Raw genomic sequence first — 12,066 nt, 5'->3', positions numbered from 1 at the left:
ATCTCCGGGATAAAGCTGTGGACAGGCACAAGTCAGGAGATGGATACAAATTTTTTTAAAAGGCTTTATCAATCCCTAGAAGCACAGTGAAGTCTATTATTAAGAAGTGGAAGGTATTTGGTACAACACAGACCCTCCCTGGATCAGGACGTCAATCCAAACTGGATGAAAGAGCAGAGGAAACTGAAGATTGTTTAAACAATCTTACCTCAAAAGTGAGATTTACAGTTACTTATTCTTCAAAGAGCACACAGTCCATTCAGTCTTGTGAGCAACTCTCCACTGTTATTAAAGGGGTCATATGATGCGATTTCAATTTTTCCTTTCTCTTTGGAGTGTTACAAGCTCTTGGTGCATAAAGAAGATATGTAAGCGCGATACGCAACGCAACGCTTAAAAAGACAGTATAAGTCATTAAAATAAGCAATTATTTCCCCACTGGATGCAACAAGTGCCTCGTTTGTAATGGGTTTTATTGGTTTTGTCTCGTCCTGCTGGGAGACGGCATCACAGTATGTTAAGGGGCGTAACATTTCCGTCACACGCTTGAGGCATTCGGCCAATCACAACGCACTGGATAGCTGGCGAATCAGAGCACACCTTGCTTTTTAAGAACGATGAGCTTTGTAAAAATCGACGCGTTTCAGAAAGGCGGGGCATAGAGGAGAAACAATAATGTACATTATATGGAAAATAATGTTTGTTTTTTTACCTTAAACCACATAAACATTACACCAAATAACGTTCTTTTTAGCAATGTCATATGACCCCTTTAACTCTAACAGAGGGTAATGTTAAAGTTCTCTAAATAAGATTTTTTCTCTTTTTCAAACTTAATATCAAATCAGATCATGACCATTTAATCAATATTTATATTAAAATGTTAAAATCTTATGATAGTCGAGGAAACAGTCACTCATTGTGAAACACACTGACTCAAGAACTCACCGAACAGTCTAGACTTGCTGTTGAGATAAATGAAGTACAAAATACAGGTAATATCTATCTACAAATAAATATATCTCCACAAAATAAACAGAATTTCAGCTGCAGTGTAGCAGGTGTGTTCAGTCTGTCTGCAGGTACACTAGGTTTACTTCCTGTTTCTTAAGTCTTTATGTTGTGTGACAAAATGACCCATAAACCCGAATAATCTCGACCACTTACATTAGAAACTTGTTCAGGAAAATCTTTCTGATATTTCTATCACTTACCTGTGAGTATCAGATCCACAAGGGTCGTTGAAATATTCTGATGTTTAAAGAAGTTGATTGTTTCAGGCGTCTATATTGATGTTAATCAAGTTAGTTTCACTTTCTCTGAATCTCTCACTGAACTCCAGTGATGTCAGAGCTCCTCCTGTATTTAACTTGTCTCTGTATTTGGTGTGTTGGATTCACGTGTGTTTGATTGTATTTGGGACTGATGTTTCTATTAGTTAATGAAGAAGAGCTATCAGCAGAAAAAAATGATTCTGAAATCAGATTAGATCACGCAATCCAAATCTTGGGTTTGATCTGAATCTACAGTACATTTAAGTATCTGTTCTTCAAAATGTTTAGCAGGATTCCAGCAGAAGTGTGGATTCAGATTGGATTTCAGAAACAAAAACTTTAAATGGGTCAAATAATACAACACTGATATCATGTAGTATACATATTTATATGTTGCTCTTGATTTGTTAACCATTACAACTTGATAAAGTAAATAAAGTGCGCATTAGGCTACCTATTAAGCCTTTCAGTACAGTAAAGTAAAACAAAATTGTCCCCATAATATAATTCCCCAAACAACTGTCAAATTTGTCCATTTTTGTTCCCAATGACTTCTATTGTATGGACAAAAATCTGACTTCTATTGTTTACCATTCTTGAACACAAAAAGTTTCCTTTTGTGTCCCACGGAAGGAAGTCATACAGGTTTGAAACAACATGAAGGTTAGTAAATGATAACTGAATTTTCATATTTGGATGAATCCATTTCACAACGATTTCACTTTGTTGGGTGGAGATGGGAGAAAAAATCATTTATTGAATATTCTAAAGAATCATGACATTTTACATTTAAAATGTGTAATTATAGTTTATAGAATTTAAAAACGAAAAAACAATGAAAAAATAAGAATTTTCATCTTGTCTTGACAGGTGTGATGATCAGTGGGGCTGAGTTCTTACCTCCATTATTAGAGCACGGACTAAAAAATGGATAGAGTTTGCCAGTGAACGACTGACCAGTGTAAGACTAGATATAAGAGCCTGACTCCACATCATAAAAGGAGACCAGACCCTCCTCATAATCCACAAACACACCGACCCGCTGCGGCTTCACTCTCAGAGACAGAGAGACGTCAGTATGAGCATAGGCCCAATATTCATTCCCATTCCTCAGAACCACAGTCCAGTATCCATCACTGGGAATCAGTTTGATATCTCCTTTCCTGTTAATGAATTCTCGGACCACTCCTAAATCCCATTTAGTCTTTCCCTTCACCTGCACCTCAAAATAAAATCTCCCTGAGGAGGATCCCACCTTTCCCAGGACATTTAGATATCTACCAAATCTCTTTGGGATGTCTGGGAGTTTCTGCCAAATATCTCCATGTCTCACTTGTTTTCCATCGTCAGACAGGATGAGGTTGAGCTGTATCGGGATCCAGAGTCACATCCACTGAGAAAACAGAGAATATGAATCACAACTTCACAATACAGATATTTCATGATGATGTTTTTAGGAGCAGTCTGTCTAAAAGTCTGTGTTAAAAGAGAGCTGCCTGTTACGCCATTTAATGCATACACTTGTAGCTGTTATGTATCTTTGTAAGTCGTAAGCCCTCTTTTGAGGCATGCGCAAGCGCACGAACACCCCCCACCCCCGTTATAAAAAAAAAACAAGTGGGCTCCCCCAAAGTCCATGGTATATATAGTTCGAACACTGATTAAGGTGTTTACATGTCTATACTGCACTTCAGTAATTGTTTGTTGGGGTTTCTTGCAAGTTTCCTGCTTTTTTAAATAATGTATTCAGCTTTGCTTTTTAATAAAAAAAGTGGTTATTGTTGTTATTAATTCTAGCAGACACGGAGCTTAGTGGCAGATGGTTAAATATCCCAGTCAGATATTGCTTTAATAACATTTGTCACACCTGGTAACGTTAGTTGTTTATTCTGAGAGTTTCATGAATGTTTTTTTTCCTTCTATAGCTGTACACAGCAGATGTGACAGGACATTTGTTGATTCAGTGTAATCCCTTGTAGCCGCTAATGTTTAGCTAACAGCAACAGATAAGACCACAAATCTGAGCTTCTGACAGAATCTTTCACGTCTCTGTGCACTTGAGAATGCCTGAATGACTCTTGTTGTCTTATCTACGGCAGTATCTGCTTGAAGTTTATTTGCTCTATTTGACAGCAGATTTTGATGACAATCAAGTACAAGATAAAATCTAGAAGCCACAAAAACGCCAGTGTTGTTCTGCAGACATGTGTCCTCTGTTCTGCGCCGAGGCGAGCTCAGACTCGTGTGCAGAAAGTAAGTCATGAGCCGTGGCTTCCCTGCTAGGTTTCTAGGATCTAGGTGCCCCCAGAAGTTGAGTTACAAGTAGGCTATTAGTAATACGCAGGGGCGGTTCTGGGGGGGGGAGTGTCCCTGTGTCGACAAGCTTGGTCCCCCCTCTGGCCCCCCTAAATTTGGAATCTTATCACACCAAACAATTTTAGGTTCAATGCGCAGTTTGTCCTGTGGGTGGCGGTAATGGAAAAAAGTAAAACATCACCAGCTGCTAAATTCAAATCTGCTGTTCGCCAGACATATTTTTTACAGCGCTACGCATTATAACCAATCACACACGATTCTGTTGAGCTTATGAATGCAATGACCAATCAGAGGCATTCAGATGAGTCATCGCTGAAACGCCGGTGTTTTGTTCTCAGATGAGTCATCGCTGAAACGCAGGTGTTTTGTTCACTGCGCGCGCTGACTTGAATTCTGCTCTCTGGCGAATTGATTCTCTCATCAGAAACAACGAAGTGCAGATGTGCGTACGATGTAAGATATTCATTTCACAGTGTAAACAGCTTCAGTGATTATAACGGGAGTTTTTGAACTTAAGTTTTTGAGAGTGCTTGAACTCTGGCTAGACTGAAGTCAATGATAGTGTTTTTCGATAATGTAAATGTTTTTCCCTCCCCGCCCCCTTTTCCAGAATAGAGCTGCGCCATTACAGCTCAGACCTGCTAAAAACATGTTGGTTCTGATTATCATGTTTATCGCGCTGAACTCGTGTGTTTTAAACCATATGAGTTTAAACTGATATACGGTTTTCTGAGCGCTCACATCCAAAGCACATGGACAGAAAGCGGCCACCAGACAGCATGTGAGTACTAAACTAAGTTCTCATTCACACACAAGTTTACGTTAAAAACACACACGAGTTACAAAAACAGTCGGTTATGTCTGTGAATAAACTGCTGGGAAATAAATAGCATGTTTATTTTAGATCTGTGTGTCAGCAGCAATATACAGTAAATCAATAAATCCACTGCTCTCTTGTCTCCTCTGAGGCTGGACAGATTAAGGGGCGGTGATATTATAATGAGATCCCTTTGCAAGGTCACTAGGGGAGCGAAATCAGACGCGCTCGTTTTCTCAGACACTTGCAGAAAAAGGCTTCCCAAAACAAAGTTACTGGGTTAATCTTTTTCACGTTTCCTTGGTTGGTAGATGCACCGGAGACCTGATTATAGCACTTAAAACCTGTAAAAGCCAGATTTTCATGATATGTCAACTTTAAGTAAAAAGACGAGGTTTTTATGCATAGTTAATAGATTACACTATAGGCTACTTTGCCCATCGCCCATTAGCCTATAAATCAACTAACATAATCTATAAAGGTGCAAAATGCATTTACTTACATATTTGAGAATTGAGATATTTCATGATATAGTTAACACGTTTGGGAATATTTCGAATAAAAAGGAAAAAATAAAACATAAGCCTATATCAGTAATAAAGTGCTATCGTGGCTACTGTGTGTCACATGCCGAGCATGACGAGGCCTCCCCCACCTTCACTCATGCCCCCACAAAAATAATGAGTGCATGACTCCCCTGACACTACAATACAAAATTATTGGTCAGATAAATGAAATATGATGAAACACTCATTTTGAGTTTAAATTGTTATAGCTTACTTCTAGAGATTGCAGTGATACATGACATGGTGAAAAATGACTGAATGAATAATACTGAAAGTAGGTTCAAATTAATTTTAAAAGTGTGCCCCCTAAAAAAGTGCAAAGTGCAAGTGGCCCCCTGTGGTCTAGAACCGCCACTGGCAATACGTAATAGTGACAACGGTGCTTGAAATTTCTTTTGGCTTTGACAATTGCAAAATTCCATCCTGTGAATGTCAACAACAGAGATGAAAGAGCGGTCCACCACATCGATTACAGAAAATTACTGTGATTAGGATCAAAATTGTCAGCAAAGGAAACGTCGGTACATCCCCTTCACAATGAGCGCAGGAAGATAAGCACACTCTGCCAAAACAATGATGTCTGATAAGACACGCAGGTGTTACTGGTTCTGCATATTGTTTTTGCAAATAAAAAAAAACATACATACACACACATACACACATTGTAGGGTATACCTGAACCACACACACACACACACACCAATTATGCTGAAAAATTAGTGTTGAATAAAAAGCTTTCAAAATCCATTTTTTGTCATAATCCTTATTGGATAATGTTACATATCACCCCGGAGGATATCATAATGTTACATCTTACTCCAGGCCAGGGTATGCAATAACTAACACGGTCTATGAAATGAATTGTAACATTTCACTCCTCGTGATTGAAACAAACATTTTCTGTTTGTGCTGCAAAGATAACAGGTACGCTATTTAATAGCAGACACTTGTAACTAGTTTGAATCACATTTTGAAGGCACTGACTTACAAGAACTCCAAGATACAGACAGAAATGTCAAACATGTTACAACCATCCCCGGTCTCCCCCTAATAATTATTAATATAAATATTTCAAAAAGAACTTTATGTCGTGTCTTTGGTTTTATCAATTAATAAAAAAAAAAATAGATCTGAATTAAAAGGTTTATCAAAAAATAAGTAACTAACTAACTAACTGAATATATAAGTAACTAAAATAGTTGACATTTGGTTAAAAAGTTGATCTCCCGAGAGGCACTATCATTTTCACAAGACACCAGTTTAGATTTATAGTTAAAGTTTGGGACATTTTGTAACGCAGCAAACCAGGGGAAGTGAAACAGACAGTGAAGTGTGTTCTACACCACTGTGGTATTTTCACTGTATTTTAGAGTTCCATCTTTCGGCGTATGACCCTAATAGCAGTCAAAAAAAATTTTCAAGATTACAGATGGATTTCACAGATTTGGGGAAATCCACTGACCATGCGCACTGAAGACATGATCTCAATCATGACGCATCTGAACCACTGAAAGTGCAGAAAGATGCTGTATCAGACAGGCTATCATCACGTCACCGCATGACGGCCGTTACTCCTGAAAGAAGCACAAGCTCTGTTACATGCAGAGCCGTCCTTAGGGGGGTGCAACTGGTGCGTCAGCTAAGGACGGCCCTGGTTACATGATAATAATAATAATAATAATAATAATAATAAAAAGCATACTAAAATTAGAATGAAAAATAACTCACACATGCTGTTTTCTCTCCCATAAAACCTTTAGTTCCACTGAAATCTTCACCCCCACAGACCACTTCCTCTGATAAAACTGATTAAGGACATCTACAGCTCTTCCCGTATAGACTTTCTTTTCTGACGCATGTGCTGCTGTATGGTGTGGTTTCCATTTGAAATAAAAAATGACAATTTTTTTTTTTTTTTAAACCTACACAGAAGACATTATTCTGTAACCTAATAATGCAATTTTTTTAATTGCCCATATTCCCCTTAATTTCTTATATGGCATTTACAGTGTCATTGTATTTTATTATTTTATAGTATTATTTAATTTAATTTTTCAATATAAGTACATGGTTTAACAAGTATGCAAAAAGTAGTAAATAAAATAAATATTTTAAAAAGACTATTTGTCCCTTTATTTCATGTCACTTGTTTTATCAATTTTAAAAAAACTTTCAGTCTACAGCTTTCCTTGGTCATAGTTCAGAAGAGGATTTTCATATATGCATAAAGGTGATTTCCTCATATTGGAAAAATCATTAAATATTTTTCAACCAGTTAAATGGATCGTTCACCCACAAATTAGTGTGATTACGTAAACAAACCCTTTAAGTATACAAATCACTAGTGTTAGATTATTTATTGTTCATCTGAATGATCTGTATAAAAATGTAATGGAATAAAGTCTGATCAACAATGCTTGTTTTGAGATGCCTTCTACACCATTTCTGATAAGAATTTGTCACTGGATTTGCAAACATCACTTGAGTTATGAAATATAATATAATAAAGAACAAAAGTCTAGAACAAGAACAAAAGACAAACTAAATAATAAAAAGACTGGTTTTATCAATTCATTAAAAAAAATAATAGAACTTTAGTTTTTGAGAATTTCACAACAACCATCACTTGAGTTGTGAAATAAAACAAGGAACAAAAGTAAAGTTGCCTTGTATGACTAATAATGTCAAGATGTTGATAAATAGCATCAGCTTTTTCCGGGAGAAGAAACATTTGCTCTTTCAATATGAGCTCTCATTCCATGCAACTTAAAGTTTTCAGAAAACTCAAGAACATCAGATGTTGGTGGATTAGATCTCTACTATCAGTGAGTCAAATGTCGGTCATGCGGTTTCTTTGCTAAGGTGGAGTGAAACCGCATATACAGCAGACACATTAGGTGGTTTCTAGAAGGGAACATTGATTTTTGAGGAATGCATCTTTCACAAATGAGGACGTTGCCTGCAGCATGAATGCTTCTAAAGGTCAGGTCTGCTCTTGCTTGTCATAAGCGTATGTTCATACACTTACGCAGAGGAACAACACAAGCAAGTCAAATAAAAGTCAAAGACTGTTATGGGTACATAAATATGGCATTTTATTTTAACAACATGAGATACAGCATCCAAAAGCAAAGACATATTTAAATGAGCAAAGAACATGCAGCTAAATAAAACAAAAAATGGCAAAAAATTGCCTACTCAGTATTGCCGACTCCCTTTTTTAACTCTAAACAGCCTCAATACAAACTAACAGAGGCACCAAAAGTTCCACGACTTTACATGCTTTTGGCAATTACCTTTGAGAACTTTGAGAAATTATGTCAAGTTACACTGGTGATGATTGCATTCTTTAGGACATTTTATAAGTTAGCACTTATAATAAAATGGAAAAATACACCAAAGGGTGCATACTCTTCTACCTTAGTGGTAGTTCTGCTTAGCAAATATCAGTTATGGCACACGGTGCCAACACATTCAACATACTGGTTACCGCAAATCATGCAGAACCACAAATAATAACACTTTAAACGCACAAAAAAAGACGTTTTTCCACAAATAAATCAGAAAATTTCATTTAATTCCATGATCAAATATGAACTAATTTTTTGTAAAAACAATTTAAAAAAATTATGATATTAAACTCTTGAGAACCACAGCAAGATGGAAAAAACCCTGTTGGTTAATACAACCAATAGTGAATTCACCATAGTTAGAGGTCAGATAATATTAAAAATACAACAGAAATAAAAACTTCTGAATAGCTTGTATTGAGTCAAAGATTAAACATCTACTAAACTATCATTTGTATTTTTAAAACTGTGTAGACATTAATGTCTATTTTTAAATCTTATTTCAAAACGTGTCCTGATTAGGAATGGCAAATTTTTGATAATCAAGTCATTTTTCTGTCCTTGCTAAAAGCAAAACGGCATATGACTTGACAAAAACAGTCAATCAGAACATCAAATTTTACGTGAAGCGGAACTGTGGACCAATGAGATTTCACTGTGGGCGGAGCTACACCGCATTATGCGAAAGACTCCAACAAAAATAATTTTTCTGTCCTCACTGAAAGAAATACGCTGCATGACGCAACAAAAACAGTCAATCAGAACATATCTGATATGAAGCGGGACTCTGAACCAATGAGATTTCACTGTGGGCAGAGCTACACCTCATTACACGACTAGACAACTAAATAGTAATTTTCTGGCCTCACTGAAAACCAAAATGATGCATGACAAAAAAGCGGGATTGTAGACCGATGACATTTCACTGTGGGCTGAGTTACACTGAATTACGCCACAGACTCCAATGAAATCACTTCTTGTGGTTGTGGCTGAGAACTTATTGTAACACCTTTGGTGCCAGAATCTTAGTCTTATCGCCTAGTCCTTCAACTAAAATAATTTAAAAAGCCCCATCCTGAGACTGAAGGGTCAAAATCTCTGCGGCCAGTCTTTGTGGGTCCAGGAGATACGGGAACCTGTCCATGGCTCTGTCCACCAAACGTACATTGAAAATTGCAAGTAATTTCTTCCTCACTTGCTCCCGTTCGGACCACTGAGGATTGTGATTGGAAGGCGACCAGTGTCCAAGTCCTCTCTCTGGCTGCATGGAATTGTGGGACGCTGGAGGATAGCCACCATAATGGTCAGACCAGTAGCCCTGCTGGGGAGGAGGCCCTCTGCTGTGTGGAAATGAATACTGGGACATGTTAACAGGTGGGTAAACTGAACCTCCTCCATAGGAGTGATACTGGGGTTGAGCATAACTTGGGTTTGGTGAGCTGGGCAGGCCCATGCTATGGTGCTGACCGGCTCCACTGGTGCTTAAGGATTGGTAGGAACAGCAACTGCAAGGTTGGCTATTGGCCAGAACGTAGCGATGCCGCCCACTGTTGGATGGTTTGGACTTCCTGTGGTCGCAGTAGCGATCACAATGGGAAGATTCAGGAGAATGGCATTCGTAGGAACCCAAGCCAGAATCCAAATGCTCCTGAGATCCATTGGGAAAGGAATCTAGTCTTGTTGGCGAATGCCGTTGTTCTTTTTTCGAAGGAAACTTTCTTTGAGTTGGCTGGGGGGCTGCTTTAATGACAAGGACATTTTCACTGGCGTGACTCTTCTTGAGAGATCCAGCATCCAGGGAGAGTTTCTGTTCCATTACTTCCTCCAGAGACGGACTCTGACTGGAAACCGGTTGAGGTTTGTGTGGTGTGGATGAAATTTTGGCTTTGTCTCGGAGCTCATCGGCCAGGGCACGCTGGGATTGCTTGGTTCGCTCTGGATGATTGAACTTGCACTTGATTCCATAAGTGCACTTCTTTCCTGCATTTGAAAACAGGAGATTTTAATTCTTGTTCACATAGTATGAGCTATCCATGTGTGGTCAGAAAAGAGATGGTATATACTACCATTCAAAGTTTGGGTGTATAGGATTTAAAAGTTTCACTGTCAATCAAAAGTGACAGTAAAGAAATTCATAATGTTACAAAAGAGTTATTTTTCAAATAAATGCTGTTCAAATAAATGTATGTATCTTGGTTTTCATAAAAATATTAAGTAGCACAACTGTATTAAATATTGATAATATTAAGAAATATATCCTTAGAAGCAAATCAGCATATTAGAATGATTTCTGAAGGATCATGTGACACACTGAAGACTGGAGTAATGATGCTGAAAATTCAGCCTTGCATTACAAGAATAAATTATGTTTTAAATTATATTAACAAAGAACAAAGTCTTACCGACCCAAAACTTTTGAACGCCAGTGTATATTGCTTATCAATTCCTTGTATCTAGATTATCTCTTTTATAAATGGCCATGCCAAATAAAAAATTTTTTATGCGACTCCCTGATAATTACACCATGTGACTGCAAGACCGCATGAACTCACTAGTTAATCTAGTACAATGTCAATCATTCAAGAAAAAAAAAAATATATATATATATATATACTTACCATAAGGACAGGGCTGTTTCTTAGGTATACGTGGAGTCTTCCTGAGAAAGTTGTCTAGGGTGGGTCCATGTCTTCCCAAAGGGTCATCCGGAGGCATAAACCTACACAAAAGCAATGTGAATTTATTCAAATTTGAATTAATTAGCAGCAGAGCTATCAAACAACTTGATCTATGCTGCAAAGACCAAAATGCAACGGCACTTACTTGTCATTGACGAACGAATACATCAGAAGCCTCTCCTCTATAAAACGCTTCCACTCAGGACGTTCTCCTTGCAGATCTCGGTAAGTGTCGTTGGATACAATAATGCCGTCAGATTCGTACGCCAGCTTCACAATAAAACGGTCATCGTAGCAAACCACTCGTTTTCCTGCCACTCTTCTGGATGGTGTGAACACCAAGAGCTTCCGCCGCTCTAATTCACGCAGAATGTGCTGATCTGAGAAAAATATTCATGAAATTTAAAATCTGTTGGTGCGTTTTACAATTGTCATTTTGTTGCTTTATGTAAATTATAAAAAATCTGAACAATAATAAAACTAGCATATTTAGTCATGCATTTTAAACTTAAAGTAACGCCTAAATGCATCTTTGCACTTCTAGAAATAAATGTTTTAAGACTAGTTTTTCATATTACTTGATTAAAAAAATAACTCTTATAGTGCAATATGCTGAAAAAAAAACATTGAGCTATGCAGTGGCTAAAGATGTCTGTCTGATATCATTCAGCCCTGAATGTCAGCGGAGATCAGGACAACTAGATGAGCCCCAGAGACAGATCCCTCCCCAGTGAAGACCTTGTCTCCTAGACGGCCACCGGGACAAGACCACAGGAACCAGTTGAGTCCTCTGCACAATCTGACTTTGCTGCAGCCTGAAACTGAACTGCTGGTTTCGTCTGGACAGAGAACTGGCCCCCTGACTTAATTTCCAGCGATATCGTCGACTTGATTGCACAGATACTATTTAAACTGGACTGAGCTGGATGATGAACTGCCTTTAACTGAAAATTGAGTGTTTACTATTGTCATTTTGCATTATTGACACACTATTTTCCTAATTAATACTGTACAGTTGCTTTGACACAATCTGTATTGTTAAAAGCGCTATATAAATAAAGGTGA

General features: G+C 37.7%; 2 protein-coding genes across 2 annotated transcripts in view; both read right to left on the bottom strand.

Moving 5' to 3' along the window:
* Positions 1 to 2,180, bottom strand: part of LOC107738953 (E3 ubiquitin-protein ligase TRIM39-like) — a 6,083-nt gene extending 3,903 nt beyond the window's left edge. Inside the window, exon 1 of the mRNA XM_016550883.1 lies at positions 2,175 to 2,180. Within this exon, the coding sequence (XP_016406369.1) occupies positions 2,175 to 2,180 (6 nt within the window). The remainder of the gene's footprint in view (positions 1 to 2,174) is intronic.
* Positions 2,181 to 8,051: 5,871 nt separating this feature from the next.
* The window catches only part of LOC107738948 (ribonuclease ZC3H12A-like), a 16,818-nt gene continuing 12,803 nt past the window's right edge, over positions 8,052 to 12,066 (bottom strand). The window contains exons 4-6 of the mRNA XM_016550872.1: positions 11,147 to 11,381; positions 10,942 to 11,042; positions 8,052 to 10,303 (exon numbers count right to left, since the gene is read on the bottom strand). Of these exons, the coding sequence (XP_016406358.1) occupies positions 9,384 to 10,303; positions 10,942 to 11,042; positions 11,147 to 11,381 (1,256 nt within the window). The 3' untranslated portion in view covers positions 8,052 to 9,383. The remainder of the gene's footprint in view (positions 10,304 to 10,941; positions 11,043 to 11,146; positions 11,382 to 12,066) is intronic.

This window comes from Sinocyclocheilus rhinocerous, unplaced genomic scaffold (assembly GCF_001515625.1).
Source record: "Sinocyclocheilus rhinocerous isolate Xijiao unplaced genomic scaffold, SAMN03320098_v1.1 scaffold2812, whole genome shotgun sequence".
Taxonomy (NCBI): domain Eukaryota; kingdom Metazoa; phylum Chordata; class Actinopteri; order Cypriniformes; family Cyprinidae; genus Sinocyclocheilus; species Sinocyclocheilus rhinocerous.
This window is presented reverse-complemented; position numbering and strand designations above follow the sequence as displayed.